The 18,310-nt window shown below is 35.1% G+C and overlaps 1 protein-coding gene across 23 annotated transcripts in view; it reads left to right on the forward strand.

Annotated features, from left to right (window-relative positions):
* Positions 1-18,310, forward strand: part of LOC145293860 (uncharacterized) — a 337,198-nt gene that overhangs the window by 98,826 nt on the left and 220,062 nt on the right. For all 23 annotated transcript variants that reach the window (XM_080140571.1, XM_080140581.1, XM_080140587.1 and 20 more), the window contains exon 2: positions 7,857-8,005. In XM_080140571.1, coding sequence (XP_079996697.1) covers positions 7,857-8,005 — 149 coding nt within the window. The remainder of the gene's footprint in view (positions 1-7,856; positions 8,006-18,310) is intronic.

Raw genomic sequence — 18,310 nt, forward strand, 5'->3', positions numbered from 1 at the left:
AATAATTTCATGGATAAGGATCATTGTGTGTCTATAGAGACAATATGTGCACAGTTTGATGTCAGTGTGGGAACTGTACACACAATTATTTGTGAGAAACTGAAGATGCGGAAGATTGGCACGAAGTTTGTCCCAAGGGTGCTCAGAGAAGATCAGTCCACAACTCAATCCTTGTCACAGACTATTTGACTTAGATGGGCATCAAGACAGCCTCCACCCCCACCCCGATAGTCCAGACCTTGCTCCCTGTGACTTTTGGTTATTCCCTAAGCTCAAGGAAAACCTTACAGGTTGTCATTATGAGAACACTTGAGGAGATGATAGAGGCTGTAACGAGGGTCATTAACACGCTCACATTAGAGGACTTCCACGGGGCCTTCCAGAAGTTGTTGTGTATGTATGTATGTATGTATGTATGTATGTGTGTGTGTGTGTGTGTGTAAATAAATATATATATATGTGTGTGTGTGTGTACATGTATGTATAATATATATGTACATATATGTATGTATATATATGTGTGTATGTATACATATATATGTGTGTATGTATATATATATATATGTGTGTGTATATATATATGTGTGTATATATATATATATGTGTGTATGTATATATGTATGTGTGTAGGTATATATATATATGTGTGTATGCATATATGTATGTGTACATGTTTGCTTATATATATGTTTATATATATGTATGCGTACATGTATGCTTATATATATGTATGTGTATATATATGCATATATATACATGCATATATATATGTGTGTGTGTGTGTGTATATTTTTGTGTGTGTGAACCGTTGACATTGTATCCGGAATAATATTGTATGAAGTAGAAATATCCGAAAGTTTGAAATTTCCCGTGGGAAAGAAAATTCCTATATTATTTTTGGTCAGTGATAACTTTTACCATTCAGTGACATTTATTATGAAGATGCTATCAAGAATTATATATATATTAGTGAGCATTTCTTATCGACGGAAAGAATCAACCAAAGTGCTCTATCATTAAAAAAGAAAAAAAAAAGAAAAGCAGAATGTGTGTATGTGTGTTTTTTATATACTATTAACTCAAACGTCTATTTCGAGCATCCAGGTTTTACGTCATAGGATTCGACTGCGTCTGAAAGAGGCTAATCGACGCAGTCGTTGTTTCGTTAACTGAGACTTTTATAAAAAATTTGCAAGGATGTGAAACCTGGGTACCTGAAATTAACGCTTAAGTGTGTAATCATTCCCTACCTGGCGTAGCCTGTGTGTGTGTGTGTGTGTGTGTGTGTGTGTGTGTGTGTGTGTGTGTGTGCGCGCGCGCGCAATTCTGTTATGAACGTAGTAATTCGTTTATTTGCTTTCCATATCGGGAAGTTACTGTCAATTCTGTGCAGCAGTCTTTTCCTCTGGACTTGAGCAACACTGAGTAACCATGTTAGAATTAATGTTTTGTTAATCTGATTTTGAACGACGTTCTCACAAAGAAGTGGTTTAAACAAGGTTTAGCTAAGAAAAATTACGAAATAATAAACAAAATGCTATTTATTGTTGTTCTCTTTTCTGTATTATCAAGTCACTGTTATTGAGGCCCAAAAAGCCACTTGAGGATAAGATTACATAGTTTGTTACGTAGACAGTGAAACACACTGAAAGGATTAGTAACGATGGCTAAAGATGGTTAGAATTAAATTATTTAGGAGGACGGGATAACAAAATGCATTAACATTGGCAAGGAAGGCAAATTATTTACAGTGATTTTAGCTAGACGAGTTTTTGTTGTGAATGTTTTGTAGTTGGAGGCATAGATTAGAGCTCAGTCGAGTACTTGTTCAAAGTACTGTTCAAAGTTAATTGACTTTGTTGTAGAGGAGCATGTTTCGAGTTTCTCGTCGCCAGTGTTGTGGCCTTGCAAGATGGTAATAATCAAGACAAACACAGCGATATAGTTAACAAAAACTTATATTAGCAAAAGTATGTTACAGAAGTACACGTCATGATTCTAGGCCATAACTGCTATAAATCGCTACCCAATAACGTGTTTAATGTACTTATGTTTTTAGTCTTGGAGTAAGTCCATTATTCTTGCAATATGTAAATTAGCGAATTTGCCAGAGTGAGTTTCACCTTCTCCAGCTTAATTTGCATTTTCAGTCGATGTTTGAAAATGAGAACAAGCTGGGGAGCAGTGAAGGTCTCATCTCCGTAAACCACCTTCTGTCGCTTCGTCTAAATCACGCTTCTCATCACACAGAAATACATAACATTCTTCTTTCTTCATAATCGGTGCCCAGTTGCAGCACAGGGAAACCGACTCCAGTGCAAAAAACTGCCCGTTCAGCATGCGGACCGTGAAGCCTTCAACTAACTCACACAATGGTCGAACGATAGCAGAGTGGAAGAAAGCATGATCAAGGTCTTCCTCTCAATCTCCGCATTGGACACAATTAGATGTCTCAATAAAACCCACTGCGTAGAGTCTTTTTCCAACCCAGAGGGCATTCCAAATTACCAGCCAGGTGAGTGATGCCTCGTAATTATCGAAGCAGCTCGACCCAGGTGCCCAAGGCCTTATCAAGTGGCGCTCCTCCTTCGTAAAACCAGACTTCTCAATCTTTTTGTCTCGAAAAGATCCCCTCACTAAAGCCCGATATAGTGCCTTGCGAGACAACAGCTGGGTGTCAGAGAGGCATTCTTTCACACATAGAAGGAATCTCAAGGCCTGACAATTCTTGCAATAGAAAGGGCACTCGTTTCGGGGCAACTTGTGTGCCTCCCCCTCAGCCAAATGCACACTCTCCAAAGCCTGAAAGGCTTTCTTAGTGTCTTCCATCCGGAAGACACCGTTTCCCTCACTAGGTGTACATATTCGGTCCAGATATATTAGTCTAAGAGTGTGTCTACGAATTTCCACACTAGGCATACCCAGACCGCCTTCAGACGGATGCAGGTAACAGACCTCCCAGCTAACCATGGCTTGCTTTCCGTGCGATAAGAACGTGAAAAGAGCATGCACCAGATCAACTAGTGAGGCCTCCGGGAGTGGGATTACTGATATACGATATAGGATGAGGGGGTAGATATGAGAATTACATACATCTGCCCGACCCTTCAATGACAGGTTTCTCAAGGCCAACAAATGAGATGTGACCATGACCGCTTCCAATACTCCCGACCAATTTTTCTCTAGCTGGATGTCGGGGCCAAACCAAACGCTGAGTAGCTTGCAGGGCCCACCAGTCCAGCCAAAGGGTCCCTGAAGAGGCATAACCTCCAGGCACCGATATGTAAGCCAATAGACCTAACGTAGTTAATTATGGCCCCTGTGACCTTTGCATGCATACTGACTTATTTCTATTTCGATGATTCTAATCTCGGCACTGCTCGTTACAAGCACAGTCACGTCGTCGGCATAGGCGGTATACTTTACCGGGGTAGAGCCACCTGGTAAAGTAATCCCGTGAGGGACTGGATTCACCCAAAGCTGGCGCAAATATGGCTCAAGCATATACAACATGGGTGATAACGGACAACCTTGACGGATGGATCTTGTTAGCATGAAGGGCTCCGACCTCACACCATTCACTTCCACCATAGCCCAAAAACACTCTTCCCAGTGTTGGTAACAGAAATAAATTACATAAGAAACTTATTTGTCGTACGCCAGAATCCTTGTCACATTTATTATATTTATGGAGAAGCTTGTGGTTACACCTAGTAATAAAAGGCGAATATTTGCAATTATATATGAATGTAAAATACGTGAAATTGGTTTTGAAAAAGTTCTTAGTCATTATTTATATCATATTGTTGGCTAGGTTTCTCATTCGTTCACACACACACACACACACACACACACACACACACACACACACATATATTAAGCCCCCCTCTTTGGGTAGAGCACTGTCGTAAATAATCTCACCCGCTACTTAATTGGCTGAAAAATGCGAAGCTCGTTGTTTGTTTGTTTACAAACAGGCGATTTGAGCACTATAAAAGTGGTGGCGGGTGTCTATTTAAATAGACATTCTGACGAGTTATTTACGGGCGTCGCCTCCATGGTCGAGTGGGAGAACTCACGACTGTTCTAGGTTCAATCCTTAGCTAGGGAGAGATGCTAGTCTAGCGGCACTGATGAGTTGTGATACAAAGAAACAGGACTGTATGTCGATGACTACAATATATATATATATATATATATATATATATATATATATATATATACATACATACATACACACTAGAGAAATACCCGTCTCTGGATGAATGAAATAGATTTTCTGAACAGGAGTTTTTCATCACTTTATGTTCCTTGCACAGATTAAAATCAAGATATAATTATACTAAACCTTATGTTTAGAATCCTTATTCTAATTTTGATTAAAATTTATTACATGACTGATTCTAGAAAAATTCTAAAATTAAAAGCTTAAGGACTCCTAAGAAGAAACTGAAATTCAAATTCAAAGAATCTTGCTTAACTCGCGTCTCCTGCTTATTGATCAAAATCAATCCAAATCTGAATATTTCAAATAGGAGTTTGCCACCATATTTTGCCTCTTTAAATTCTTTAAAATACTACAAAGAAACTGCAACTTAGTGGATATTTATCAATTGATGTGTAATACCTATTGTTAAAATTCTACAAAAATCAGAAGTGTCTGTACTTTTACGAAAGGTTGCCAACTTTATTTTACCCTTTGCATAAAAGTAAATTAAACTAATCATAGCCCTAATTCCTATTTACAATGCTTCCCCAAGGGACAAAGTTAGGCACCAGTGTCATTTTTTTTTTTAATGTGGAGAAAAGGAACAAAAATAAAAATTGTCTCAGTCGTGAAGGATTTCTCCTCCACTGTGAGAGAACAAGAAATTGAAGTGTAGCATCTGAAGAACAGATGCTACACTTTGATCCTGGCCCAAAGGCCCTAGTTATCCAATTATTTATTGCGGACTATTATCATCATCTTCTTAGAAAATGAAGATAATAGTCCACAATAAATAAATGGATAAATAATACAAATTACTCATCTAAAAAAAAGAATTCCAATTAATTAAATAATAATCATAGCTCATATTACCCAACCTTATGCTTTGAAGATGTGTTTCAATAATGATCGGTCAACTGCGTTAGTAGATGTTATACATAGAAGCCCAGCTCGTTAACAAATTCCTTGTTGAATCTTGTTTTCTTAGTAGCAGGAAAATTACGTCTATGACACTGGTAATCAAGAATTTTGGTGAAAGGACAGATCCTCAGATGGCCCCATATGTCTTTTCTCACTTTTCACTAAAATCTTAGATTCATTAATCAATCTAGCGATAGTCCACCGCCTCGTCAATGCTAAACAGTAGAGGTTTAAGAAAGCCCGTTCAAGTACGGATATCCCAACAGTCATTTTTGAACAAAAATACCATGAACTGGATATGAAAGGTCAAGCTAAGACGGTAGCGCTTGATATATCTAAAGCCTTTGATAAGATCTGCATGAAGTTCATCTCATGAAAATTAATTCGTACGGTATTATTACTGGGCGAATAACTATATATCTGTCTGTCTATCTATTTATCCATCTATCTAAAAGAAACTTTGTTTATGCGAGTTCGTTACCCATGAACTTCAAAACGGCTGGGCTGATTTTTATGAAATTTCACACAAATGCACTTTATGTATCTGGCAGTGTTCTTAGATAGGTTTTGTATCAAAATGCGTTCCATAAGTATCGATAATCGAAAAATTCCAACAAAAGAAGGAACAAGCGATTTTGACCAAAGTTAACACCTTATACAGCCTAACATCACAAGTGCATTTGAGAAGTTTTATTACTACACAAGCAGAAAGGTTAGATATATAAACTAAACAGGAGGTTCTTTGACATAATAGGGACGCGTTAGAAATGAATGTTTCTATTTAGAACACAATTGAACCATGATACTTGACTTTTGCATTTTTAAACTAATTAAACAAAGTGCTATCACTTCTCGCCTGTCCATGTTTCTCGCTTCTAAATAATTACACTGTTTTATTTTCTATTATTTATTGAAATCAAAATGCAATCGTGCTAAAACGAACTTTTTTGAAAAATTTATTTTAAAATATAATTTACTCATGATATTAAAACTACTAGAGTACCCTTTTCATTCTTCGTAAATGTCAAATATTTATATATTTTACTTATATATTTATTTAATATTTATTTAATATATTTATTTAATATTTATTTAATATATTTATTTAATAGCTTACAACAAAATAGGAATGAATTAGTCAGAATTTAAACTATCGAATAGAAAGTCATTTATGGTTTTGAAATTCTTATTTATCTTAGATTAACAACAAATCCATCTTAAAAAAAAAGTTGTAGTTTTATTACACGTTGGTCGAATTAAAAGCTTAAAGACAAAGCTATGTCGTAATAATTAAAATTAACTGTTAAAATCCTGTTAAAATGAGAAAAATAGTAATAAAATGGCATAAAACTCCAGGACAACGCCGGGTCAGCTAGTTTCGCATATATATTAATTATCAACCAATCAGAATTGAGTAATCAGTTGATTCTTGATAACCCAAATTATTATTTTTTTTCAATCCAACGCGTTTTATTTATTTGTTTTCCAATATAATTGAAAAATAAAAATAGAATAAAACCTTGTTCAAACGGATTTAACTAACTCATTTACGGCATTGATCCCCTGGGGATGAGGTAAGGCGGAGGGGTTGATCCGGCTTCAAGTGAGATCACGATCCACAGCTGAGTCCTCGGAATACTGCAGCAGACGCGCAGGGACAAGCCACCAGCTCCTTGTCTGTCCTCAACGTTCCAATCAAGGTCTTTGGCCATCCATTCGCTTCCTCCAGCCGCGAGGTACTGTTAGAAATACGTAATATGCGAATGAATATATTTTCAGTACGTCGAAAAACGTAACCAAACGAGTGAGTTCTTTCCAGAAGAGTCTGTTTGATGCTGGCGTGGTTGCATCTTGCACGGATGCTGTGGTTTGATCGGAAAGGTAGACTCGTTGGAAGATTTCGTAGCAGTATTGTGCGCATCAGCGCTTGGTATATCCTCAATTCTGTTGATTTATTTTTTAATTTCTTGTTAAGGCCACAATCTACCTTGGAGGCGACAGAAGCGATTAACATATACTGTAATATCATCCTAAACTTGCAAAGATTGACATAGTAAAAGAATGAGTATATTGTCTTCATGCCATTTACATTGAATGGCGATTTGGAATTCAAATAGGCATGATTCTGAAGCAGTTGCACAAGGGTGTAGGGAAATGATTATGGGTGTACATCGGTTCTGAACCCCACTGAATTGTTTCCTCTTAGTTGTGTTCGAAAGAAACAAGAGTGTTAAGAATCCACCGCTGTTAGATCTCTCCAGTGGGACTCCCAGAAATGAAGAATCTAGGATGCTCATGTAACCAATGCTTTTATTTTAAAATGTAGAGTTGCTTTTCTTTCATAATTGTCATCATAATAAATATGCTAAGCGCTCTTTTGGAGTTTAGCTTTTCGTCTTAATGATAGATATGTCTGGAATATGTGTTTAATATATGAGCTGTAAATTAAAATAACTTCTATCAAAGGAGACGATAAGAATTTTTCCTAAAAAAAAATTCGATTTAATGAATTTGATTTTTTTTCTTCTGTCGAGGTTTATCATTATTTTCCAAAATCAGAAAGAGAGAGAGAGAGAGAGAGAGAGAGAGAGAGAGAGAGAGAGAGAGAGAGGGGGGGATAGGGAGTTCTTGATAAATCGTAAGGTATTTAAAAAATGTTATTCATTTTTCTTTATTTGGTTTTTTTTTTGCCAGTTTTTAAGATGGCTTTTTCTTTCTTTTTCTCCAGGTGACCGTGGGAAGTGTAGCGGCGAGTCGGCTGAACGCTGGCGACGTCATTTTGAAGATTGGTAACGTCAATGCAGCGGAACTTACACACGTCGACGGGCAGGATTTGATACGACACTCGGGAAACAATCTCCAATTGACGATAAAAAAGTAAGTAACCAAACAAAAAGTCTTCAAGACTAAAAGCACAAACGTAAAAAAAATAAAAAAAATAAAAAATATTTCTCGTCTTGCTGTCAAAATTTTCTAGCCGCATTGATTATATTACCATGTTTGTTCACATGGTACCGAGCGAACGTTCGTTTATTTTTAATGTATATATAATAAGAACAAAATGAGAGTAGAAAGTGGACCTTGGTTTTATTTTGCGGCAGCCTCATAATTCTCGCCTCCCTTATTTTGTCTTTTAGTCCTTACATTCTATAAATGAGGTTTCTAACAAAGGGACATAATTGCTGTTTTGGGGGTCGGAGTCTATCCATATAACACCTATCGTTAGCTAGTTTTTAACACTGAAGTGTCTTTTTAGTCCCTTACATCAAATGGCTTCATAACTTGTGTAGGTCGATTTCTATAAAATAAAGTCTGCTGTAAAAACTTGTCACGTAAAGGTAATATAAAATGTGAAACTTCATTGGCTACAAGATGGACCAAGTAGCGAATCTCTACGATGAACAGGACCGATGTTACCGCCAAAAGTGTGACTTTAACCTGCCTGATCATGATTTACGTCTCTTAGTAGTCACAGTAGTTCTAATTTAGACAATACCTGATGTTTGGGCCAAGTTTGGTGACGATTAGTCAAGCGATGTGGATGGTAGGCTGTATACAAAGTCACAAATCCGATCGAAAACAATCTCCTTGAAGCAAGTAAATACGGGAACAATTTTAATTTACACGTAGAGTGGCCAAAATTTGATAATTGAATAATTACATTCATAGTAATGTTTACTCTTCTGTTCATACGAAAAGTGTGTGTGGCACAACGTCAGTTTTTAGTTGGGAAATATTGTTCTTCTCAAAAAGGAGAGGGGCATAATGGACGGTTATAAAATTAGCTATGATCTGTCTCGTCAGCATTCCTTGGTAAAGACGCTTCAGTGTTTCTCCTTCATAAGGAGAGGCTAATGTCTGGAAGGATGACCTAATACTCCAATCTGATATAAGCTCAAAGCCCTGTGTTATGTCCACACATGCTGAGATGCGTAATTGACGACAGACTAGCATTGTGTCGTGAAGATGGTTCTGGCTATCTATTCCACCATAAAACCGGGGATATACATCGGATCTAACATGCTTTCTGACTGAGGAAAGGGCTATTTTTAATACTACTATTATTACTACAACCCACACCACACTTGATACGTGCAAAGGCAGGGAGGACCGATCTTTGTTCCTGTTGTATTTTTACTAGAGCAGGGTAGTACTGAAGCTATCATATTACCACTGCTCTTATCACGGTGAGAAAATGTTGAATTTTGGAGTGAGTACGTTGTTGCTGTTGACCCCCCCCCAAACATTTGCCATCCAATCAAAACCCTTGTTGCTATAGTGACCGGATAGATGACTTTACGTGTTGGCCCATTATTTACGTCACTTTATCACATTATGTCTCTCTCTTCTACCATCTAATATTCCATAGAAAACTTAAGCGTGAAATTTCTATGAGCTTTTCTAGAAACATTTCGATTGTATTTTTAATGTATACGACTGGCTTTAATTTTATTTAGATTTAAAAATTAACACGCAACTAAATATACACGGATGTATATAAACTAATGGGTCACCATTTATCAAGATTAACCGTTAGCAATATTCACAATTGTATGATGGAATATTACTATAATTAATTCACAGGACGACACAACAGATATTGGTTGATATTAGACTTGAATACGACAATTCTAGGTTTTCAAAATGAATGAGACCGTTTTTAAAATAAATTATTCAACAATCTTCATATTTTGATTAACAGCTAAAATAGTAATCTGAATATAGTCACAGCGTTTCAGCTGATGTGAGTTACGACCTTCTTCAGGTGAATTTTGTTGAACTCAGGAACCTATATTGAATTTTAAATTGAATCCTTTATTTAATCCACACCCGTGACAGATAGACGTGTTAATTAACATGTTATTCTTAGTTATTATCGATTATAGTAAGGCTTGAATCTTCAACCTCCAGAAGTATGTCCCTTAGAAAGGATTATCAACACCTGCATTTAACCATTACATAACAGATCCATGTGGACACTTTGAGTAAGAATTTTGGTAGTTTTAAAGTTTGGTTACACCGGCCGAAATGTTGTGAATATCGTAACCAAGATGAGAAAAATTCAAATACAAATCTAAAAAAAAAAAAAATTCTGAAAAACAAATTCCTTCCTTGAGAATATTTTATTCACCGAAGAATATGAAATATAAAGGTCAAATATTACACAAGGTAATTCTCTGATTAACATTTACCCACTAACTACGTATTATATCGTAGACCTAGATACGTAGCCAAATATAGATATCTGTACGTTTTACAAAGATAAGTACAACTTGTACGATCCCCCCCCCATCACCTTAAAATGATAAGATTTCAGTTGTATACGGATTCGCTACAAGTTATTTTGAACACAAAACGTTTGGTAAACGCTTTGCTAATCGTGTAATTTCTTCCATCTTGAAAACGAGGCTTCATTTTGGTTGTCCCGCCAAGAACATTCGAAGTTATATAAACAAACACACACACACACACACACACACAGGATGGAACGATAAAATTGTCCCCCCCCCAAAAAAAAAGACGACGACATGATTCTATTTCCGTTTGATGACATTTTTTTTTTGCAGACGATCTACTAGTTGGCTAGTTATGTACAAATTTCAAGCGCGATAGGAGCCTCATATGTCTGAAAGTGACAATATTCAACGAGAGAGATCATCGGACGGTTCAACGCTTGAGAGCGCAGTTCAACAAAGTTTCTGGCCACGGTTATGGTCTTTGGTGTAATTTCAAGTGAGGGCCACATCATGCCAACTCACATCTTCGAAGTCGGCTTGAAAGTCAACACCAAAATGTACCTGGATGTCTTGAAGAGTGAGGTAATCCACTGGTGCAATCAGATGGCCGCTAGCAAACCCTGGGTGTGGCAGCAGGACTCTGCACCGGTCCACGAGACTAAAGAAACCCAAGCTCGACTTCAGAAGGGCAACGAATTTGTACCCTTCTCTCATCGGCCCTCCTCCTTCCAACCTGAATCCGCTGGACTACTTCGTTTGGTCATACGTTGATAACATCACCAACATGACCTCCCACAACACCAAAGCTAGGCTGATCGCCACCATCCGTCGAATATTCGCTGAGCTCACGCCGACGTTTGTGAAAAAGGCATGCTCCCAGTTTCGGGTCAGTATCGAAGCGGTGGTTGAGGCTAAAGGCAGTTACATTGAATATATGTCAGCTCTATTACATAATCAAGTTATCTGAATTGATTTTTTCAATAAAAAGATTTAAAATAATACTGTAGTGCTGTTTTCTTTGGAGCGACAAATTTATCGTTCTACCCTGTATAAATTTAACTCTCTGGTTTCTTTTCTCATACCATTTGTATGATATGTCCTCAACAATCAGTCGGGAGTCAGGATTAATTTTTAAGTTTGTAACTTTGTTTCTTTTGAAATGAAGTATGGATAGTGATGAAACGATTCCAATACTTTTACAGATTCTGATACAATTACAGATTCTTTTCTAAATTCCAGATTACGATTCTTTTAAAATCTCAAAAAAAAAAAAAAAATAAATAAAATAAAATAAAAATAAAAAATAAATAAATAAAAAAATAAATTCTTTACTTTCTAGGAAAAACCTATGTACTATGTGCTTATGTTCGCAAACGCAAACTATACTTGTGGGAGTTGGGGGGGGGGTCTAAAGATTTTAGTTTTACTGGTAATTTAAAATTAATAAATTTATCGTTTCATTCATATCAACAATAAAAAAATTCAATTTTAAGAAAAAATAAACAAAAAACAAAAATTAAAAGAATAGTTTTTGGCATGGAGAACTAGAAAAATTATTCCTATTCTCTGCCTATCGTACTAACATTAGTATAGTTCTATGCAGTTTTAGGGGAAAGGGCACCTTAGACTTTTTGCGATTTGAGAATGTGGTCAATTTATTACTAATCGCCTAAAGCGCCCATCCAAAGAATGCCAACTGGGCTGGTCAATCATTTTGTGGGTTAGAGCACCGGGTCTCCTCAACGCTGATTTTTAAGAGCATTTTTATCGCTAACTTGTGACGGGACGGATTTATATCTATATACAAATGCACATTGATCGTTATTATAGGGTGGTGGATTCAAATTTAATTCGATATTTTTAGATATATGAAATTGAACCATTTGGAAGTAGGAATGCAGTTCTGGTTCTTACATAAATCGTCAGTTGACGTACTATACAAGACCTTTTCGTTGTAAACGCGTTAATCAAACAGACTATACGCTTCAATAAATAAAAATAAAGAGTCCCTACTGAGAAGTTATTTGAGGAGCGGTTAAAATATTTACAGATTTTGTTGATAAATTTTATATCCAATGTCATAAATAAAAACACTTGACTTAGTTATGTTAAAAATTGCATGGTCAATCGATTAGCCCTGCATACATGCTCACAATTGGTGTTGGAATGACTCGAGAATTTGAGAAATATTTTGGAAATTAACTTTTTTGCCCGTGACATTTAAGGTTGGCAGATTTTCGTGGAAATTTACGCCGCCTCAAACACTTGATTTAGTGTCGTGACTAAAAATTAATTTTAAGCCATTTCAGTTTCCAAAATCTAAAAATTTTGGAAAATGAAAGGAAGTTCATTTTTTTTTTTTTTTTTTTATAGGGAATCCTGTTAAATTCAATGAAAAAGCAAGATTTTTCTCACAAGGTCACTGCCTATATATATATATATATATATATATATATATATATATATATATATATATATATATATATATATTTACTAGTAGACCGCCCGGCGTTGTCCGGTCATAGAATACGTATAATTATATTTTAATTAATGAAGACTTCTTGTTTATTATAAACAGAAATATTGTAGGTACTAGCAGGTTGCTCGGCATTGCCCGGTCGTAAAATAAGCTTAAATATATTTTGATTAATGCAGATTTCGTATTGGACACAATATATAGCAATGATTTAAAAATGTGACTCGTGCGCCACTACTGAGAATCGAAACCAAAACGTTTAGCTTACGATTTACTTTTTCCTTTGACATTAATGCCGAGCTAGGAAATGTTTGCTGCAAGGCTAAAACTTAAAACATGAATCAATAGCTATTACGTTACTCATGCATATTCATAATGCCGTCGTTCGATCTTCACCTGGTAAATCCCATTTTTTTTTTTAATTTTCACTTTTGCACAAATTCCCCCCCCCCGGCTAAAATCCAAATATAAAGTTTCGCATGGGTTCGAATACCCTATATATTAAGTTTCATGTCTGTAGATCCAAAGCTGATAGGAGTTTGGTAGGCAAATTTTTTTAAACACACACACACACACATTATATATATATATATATATATATATATATATATATATATATATATATCGAGAGAGAGAGAGAGAGAAAGACGTTAGTGTTCACTAACACTTTTTTACTCAAATATAAATCATGTAGAATATCTGCATAAATATAATTACATGTAATAGTTAACTAAAAATAACCATCCCATAAGAAAACAGAAACAAAAAAACTAATAGGGAATCAAAATGAATGTTTAAAAGGATATGCAAATTACCTAGATCTTTTGCAAATGAATGCAATTCCACGACCCAGTATTTTCTTTTTAAATAAATAGAAAAGAGGGTTGCCTTTTTCTGTTCTTGGCCTTCGGGCCGGGATCAGGGTGTAGTGCGTGTTCTGCAGATGCTGCACTTAAGGTGGTTTGTCCCTGTCAGTGGAGGGGAGACCCTCTATACTGGAACAATTATTATTTTTGGTCCCAACAAGAGTGCCCCTTTTGCCTTTTTTTCAGGGAGCTGGTTTAAGCCCACATTAAAAACGACGTCGTGTCACATTTTGCTTTAGTGGGAAAGCAAATACTAATAGAAAAGGATTTTTAATATGAATATTAATACACAAAAAAAAACCCACTAAAATTTATAGGAGTAGAGATTATACGCAACGTTAAATACCTTAAAAAAAAAAAAAAAAAGTGCACGCGAATATTATGCTTTTCTAAACAGTTCATTTCTATAAGTACAAAAAATACTCGAGCTGAGATTGAAACCAAAAACTAAGACAGTGAGTCAAGTACGATAACCATTAGGCCAGCTTGACACTATCTTTAAAAAGTGTTTTCAAACCTACTTATTATTAACATAAGTAATCGGTCATCTGAACGATTCACGCATGCGTATTCGTGAAACAGTTGACAAACAGATTAAAAATCCGATTACTCCTAGTTAATTTTTTATTTCTTTATTTTGACACCTTAGCAACCCGTTTTTGGGATGAAAACCGATTAAAATGTTTTCCCACCTGTCTGAATACTCTATGTACCAGATTTCAAATCCGTAGATCAAAACTTCGTTGAGTATATAGGTTGAGAATTGTCCTCCCTTGCACATTCTTTCTTATAGATTAAAAATTGATTTTAAATATTTAAATCGTGTTTCTGAAAGATTCATATAAGAATTAAATGTTTTAAAGCCATCTACGATTACCTTACATAGCCTTACTATATGGGACTGATAAGTTATCGAGTTTACATTTACTTTGCAGGTTTGAAATTATTCGTATAGCTAACTCCAAGTAAAGTTTTCGAAAGCGATTTGAAACTAAATTGTTCAATTACTTATAAAGTTATATACCCTTTTCATAATATAAATAAATTGTACTCATTGAACAGATTGTCCACCAACGAATACACTTTAAAACTAATGTTAATTCATTTATATTTGATTGGTTGGAATCAATTGACTACATTTTATTTTTGCTTTTTTTGTCGTCCCCACCCCCATAAAACAAACTTATTCGGCTGTCAGTTCTTGAGACCAATTACGTGTTAGAAATTAGGATCTTTTGAACTGTTTTTTTCTTCTGGTAAAACACATTGATTAAGCCAAAACATTCCTTAATCTTTACCATTCGTAGAGCAAAGACAAAGTAGCCTTTGGCCAAGAAAGCTGACGTTTTCATGCAGCATCAACTCAATGTACCACATTAAAAGAGTCTAGATAAATTTCGTGCCCCCTGATAACTCCCAGCCTGTGTGAAGTGGGAATATTTTTCAATTAGCTCTAATCGTAATTTACTTTTTGAACAATTTTTAAAAGCACCGTAAATATTGACGTTTCACTGATTATTCAAAAATCATAGAGTTTCTGCAATTTAATCGTAAATAGTTTTTATATTGTTTGGGTTGAATTAATCACGGTTTCGGTCCTGTGTACTAATAGAAAACCCCTAAAATGCCAGGAACTGCTTACGATTTCAAAGTCGCGCAAAAAATAAATGAAAAAAGATAAAATCGATTAGTTTGAAAGATTTGTAACCTCCGACCTTCTTCAGATGAGCCTTGCCAAACTCTATTATCTGTACGGAATTCAGAACTGTACTATTTAATCCACGGTGATAAATTATTCATTCAGTTGAGGCGCAACAGCTAAAGCTCTAAGACAGTCTTTTGTGGGTTGAAAGTTCAATTATCAGTACAAACGATACTGAAAATTATAAAAAATTATTCCACACCTTTACCCGAGCCTTAAAATAAACAAACAAAACCCAATTTTTAATGTAAAATGCTCCTAGTCTTTAGCGGTCGATATTTCAGTGGTCATGAACTCTTAGAACCTTTGTGCATTTCGATAACACGTAGATCGATTTTTCCCCCGATTACTGATGTCTTCCCGTTTGTAGTTACAGAAGTAAATGTACTTCTAAGGAATAGAATTTCCAGTAATTACGGTGAATTCATCTTGAAAATGGCTGAAGCAAGTTACGATCTGAAGACCACTATTTTTATATTTGAGGGGTTGACATTATTTAACCTGAAACCAAACGCTACGTATGGTTGATGTCGTTTGTATTTTTGCAGCTTTCAAATCATTAACAACTTTGACCATTTCTGGGATACTCATTCCTTACAAGTACCGCGACCACTATTTGACGTTCAGCTGCACGAACTATAGAAAAAAAGGGGGGGGGGGTCGCGAAGCAGAAAAAACATGGCGAACATTTGTTTACCGCCGTAATCAGTATCATGTAACAACAGTAAATAAAATTAATTTGTTCGTTATCGAAATACAGACATTCTAACGATGTTCGTCCATCGTTTGCGAAGATGACCAGACAATTATTCTGTGGGTCCGGAGATGGCTCGTCAGTCAGATTGGCGCTCTGAAATATCTTCCGCATGTAGGTCACCTGTGGGATGATTCTGTAGCAGCGATATGACCGTCTTCTTTAATAGTACGTTTCCTCTCGCGTTCTTCAATGCGTGCAGATTCAAGTGTAGCCCCTCTTAGTTTGCGGTACGTCAGAGATATGTCTTCGGCAAGGTTTTCCTACGTGTTGGAATACAAACAGAACTGTTTGAGGGCGACTTTTAGACTGCCTTTCGATAATCATGATTGGCGTATCTACCTCTGAAAATGGAGCTAATTTTCCATGATGGTAAGATTGCGAATAAAGCCTAATGACTTTTCTGGGCTGGCAATCAAATGCGTTGTTTTAGACAGAGACTGATGGCTAGTATGGACATATTTATAATCTTTGAAAAATTATAAGCACAGAAGGAAAATATATATATATATATATAATTGGAAAGTTACAAGAATGTAGAAATGAAATTTGTATTATTTTAATTTGCAAAGATGTCCATAAAGGCATAATCAAAATAGCATTGTTGGCACTTGTACAGTTTAATGAAGACATAAAAAGTTATATTCTTACGTATCCGTTTTGGACTGAAGATCTCCGAAAAAAATTACTTTGATCGAGTAGTTTTTTTTGTTTTTTTTTTAACAGCGGAAAAACACGTTTTTATGACAGCGCGTTGAAGAAATCTTTGAAATTTTTTTAACACGCTACGGGGAGATAACTCAGTTTAATGCGCTGACATTCCATCTTTAATACTAGCTTTTATTCCTAAAAATCGAACCTTTTCCTCGGTATCTTTTTTTTTTTTTTACAGCGAAAAAAAACAAAAAAAAATTACTTGATGAAATTAAGTGAAACTTTTCGGAGAACCTCATTCCATAACGGATACGTACAATTTAAATTTTTCGATATTTTCATTTGTTTAATGCCTTGATTAAACTGTACAAGTACCGCATTGTTTATTAACACGACTATTAGAAATTTGTTAACAGGTTTGAAACAAAGTTGTTTAATCGGATAGTAAGTTCAATAGAAAGACGAAATCTATCGAATATAAAGCTTAGAGAGAAAACTGAAATATGGAAAAAAAAAAAAAAAATCTCACGAGAAGTTGAAAAAAAATGACCAAAAAGAGAAATTGGGCAGAATTAGAAAATTTAAACGCATTAAGAAATTAATTCTTTTAAGAGGAAACATACAGAAAATTAAAAAAAAAAAAAAAAACTTTGCTTAACGAGAATTGAACACGATTTTTTTTTTTTAGTGGAGAGGGAAAATCTGTATTTTCCTGTCGGGTATCCATATTGGCCAAAATGCTTCCGATTTATAGAAACCGGAAAGTAGTGAAGCAGTATACGATTTGAAGTCTTAAAAATGCTAAGGAACACATCTGAAAAACTAAAATGAATTTAACCGATGACAATGACTGTCTACTGAACTAATCGCAACCAGAAAAAATATCAGTACAAAACCCACACAGGCAACATAGGTAAACAGAAATGTACAGGTTTTGGTAAAATATCTGTTACCTGATCGTATTTTATCGACGAATAAAAGAGATGAATATATTTTTCAACCAAAATAAGGCATTGCGAGTAGACTAAGTTTTTGTTTTTTTTATTCTAAAAAAAAAAAAAAAAAAAAAAAAAAAAAAAAAAAAAAAAAAAAAAAAATAATAATTAAAGTGGATTACTAAATTTGAAGGAAATTGGTATTTGTGCATCTGTTACTGCGCTGAAATGTTATTTAGAAAGCAATTATTAACAGGGGGAGGGTGTTAACTATTTTTTTTTACTTTCACCTACAATCTAATAAAAAATATCGTAAAACATTTAATTAGAAAATACTAACAATATATAAGCAGTACTAACATATACAAGCACCAGAAAAAATACTTATGCACTTATTGTACCGTGCTGAAATAAGGTTTTATTTAGAAAGCCATTCTAAACATGGGAGAGTAGGGGTTTTTGTAATTAATCTGTATTTTTACCTATTAATTTAAAGGATATCGTAAAACTCGAATTCAAATTTTTTTTTAAAATAGCGCTCTACAATAAGTGTATAAG

This window comes from Euprymna scolopes, chromosome 15, assembly GCF_053919585.1.
Source record: "Euprymna scolopes isolate OS-2025 chromosome 15, ASM5391958v1, whole genome shotgun sequence".
Lineage (NCBI taxonomy): Eukaryota > Metazoa > Mollusca > Cephalopoda > Sepiida > Sepiolidae > Euprymna > Euprymna scolopes.